Genomic DNA, 1,728 nt, shown 5'->3' on the forward strand with positions numbered 1-1,728 from the left:
TTTAAAAGGATTTTTTCCACCTCTTATAGTTTTGTCAATTATTCGCTTTAAACAAAAAACTAATCGATTTAATATTTCACCTCCTGCGTATGAGCTCATATAAAAAATTTATATCTCTAAAAGCTCATCAAAATAGAAAGAGAACCCTTGTGTTTTCTTACAAGTTATCTTTAGTTTTTCTCAGAGCCACCTATAATCATCCATCCTGTATATAAAGTATATATTTGTACGTTTTGAGAGTTATTCGGTCATTTATTGCATGAAAAAATTTTCTTACATTTGACGATATTACTTGCACGTATAATATAAGAACACGTGACGCCATTCACACGGATCGTATCGCGTTATGTTCGACAATAGCAATCTCAGCCGATGAGATGATTGGTCGCATGCAAAACTCACTACCGATATATCTTCGCATGCGAGCAAATTCGACTCATAGTCGAAAATAGCCCCGCCGGGTAGTTACACTCGGAACTCCTCGACATCGAGTGAACGATATGAACACAGAGCACACAATCACGAGTAACGTTACAAAACATCATGTGCTATTCAGCCGCGGGGAACGGCTATAGAGTCATGGTAATTCAGGTTGCCGTAACTGTCGTAGTGCCTACGGCAAATTCAAATACTCCGAGATTTCGTAATTCACAAGATTTTCGTGGTGATCATGACATCGTAGCATAAAAGATAAAACTTTTCAAAGACCACCAAAACGAATGCCCAATAGACCTATAAAATGTTGAGATCAGATTCTTTCATAAGATAATCACAGACATTAAAATCCGTGCAGAGAATCCACTGCACTGCGACTGCGAGTCCCAGGAGCTTTGGGAATGGCTGCGCGACCACCAAAAGCTGGTTGGCGGAGGGATGAACCGAAATCGCGGGAGTGGACTAAGAATGAACGATGTGGATGGTGGTCTGTTGAGATGCGAGCAACCGCCAGAACTGCGCGGACTGGTCTTCCTGGATCTGGATCCGCACGCCTTCTGCACCGCGCCCCTAGTCCTGAAATTGGCTATTCAGGACATCCAGCCCTTCTCTGTGCTGGTATCATGGCAGAGCAGGAATCATTCTGGCCTGCGTGGTTACCAGGTGGCCTATCACGCCCTGGATAAACTCGACGAGGTACCGAAAAACTACCGATACTCTCATTGTGTGTAGCGCACATGGCGATGTCGTCACTAAAAAGCGAGCACAGGTACAACACGAAGCATAAATCGAACGGGTGGAGCGGATAAAATGTAAAGTGTAAACGGCGTTTGATTCAATCGATATAGCCGAGTACCTCGCTGTCTATCCTTCTCTTTCTCTCTCGACGAAGCTGTAGCTCATCCTTCACAAAAACGTGCCGTCACATCCGACACTGTCCTCGCTGATCGATCGGTGGGAGCGCGCAAAAAAGCGATGCGGCGTTTCGCCCGGATTAAGTATTTTCGTCACTCCGAAAGAAATCGAATTTATCCATTTTTAGTAATTACAGCAGGATAATGGCGGTATGCTCATCGCTATGTACTTATTATTCCACAAGCGAGAATTTTGCGTCACGTTATTTCAGCGACGGAAGAAAGGAAATTCTTTATATATAATCTATCTATCTATCTATCTCTATATACACACACACACACACACACACATTTTTGTATACTTATTTGTATACTTATTTGATTTATATTTATATACTTATCTATATGTATATATTATCTATATGTATACATATAGATA

The 1,728-nt window shown here is 41.8% G+C and overlaps 1 protein-coding gene across 1 annotated transcript in view; it reads left to right on the forward strand.

The window, feature by feature from the left end:
• The window catches only part of LOC108687323 (protein artichoke-like), an 8,021-nt gene that overhangs the window by 4,927 nt on the left and 1,366 nt on the right, over positions 1-1,728 (forward strand). The window contains exon 3 of the mRNA XM_018193020.1: positions 794-1,131. Coding sequence (XP_018048509.1) covers positions 794-1,131 — 338 coding nt within the window. The remainder of the gene's footprint in view (positions 1-793; positions 1,132-1,728) is intronic.

The sequence above is a fragment of the Atta colombica genome, unplaced genomic scaffold (assembly GCF_001594045.1).
Source record: "Atta colombica isolate Treedump-2 unplaced genomic scaffold, Acol1.0 scaffold205, whole genome shotgun sequence".
Taxonomy (NCBI): domain Eukaryota; kingdom Metazoa; phylum Arthropoda; class Insecta; order Hymenoptera; family Formicidae; genus Atta; species Atta colombica.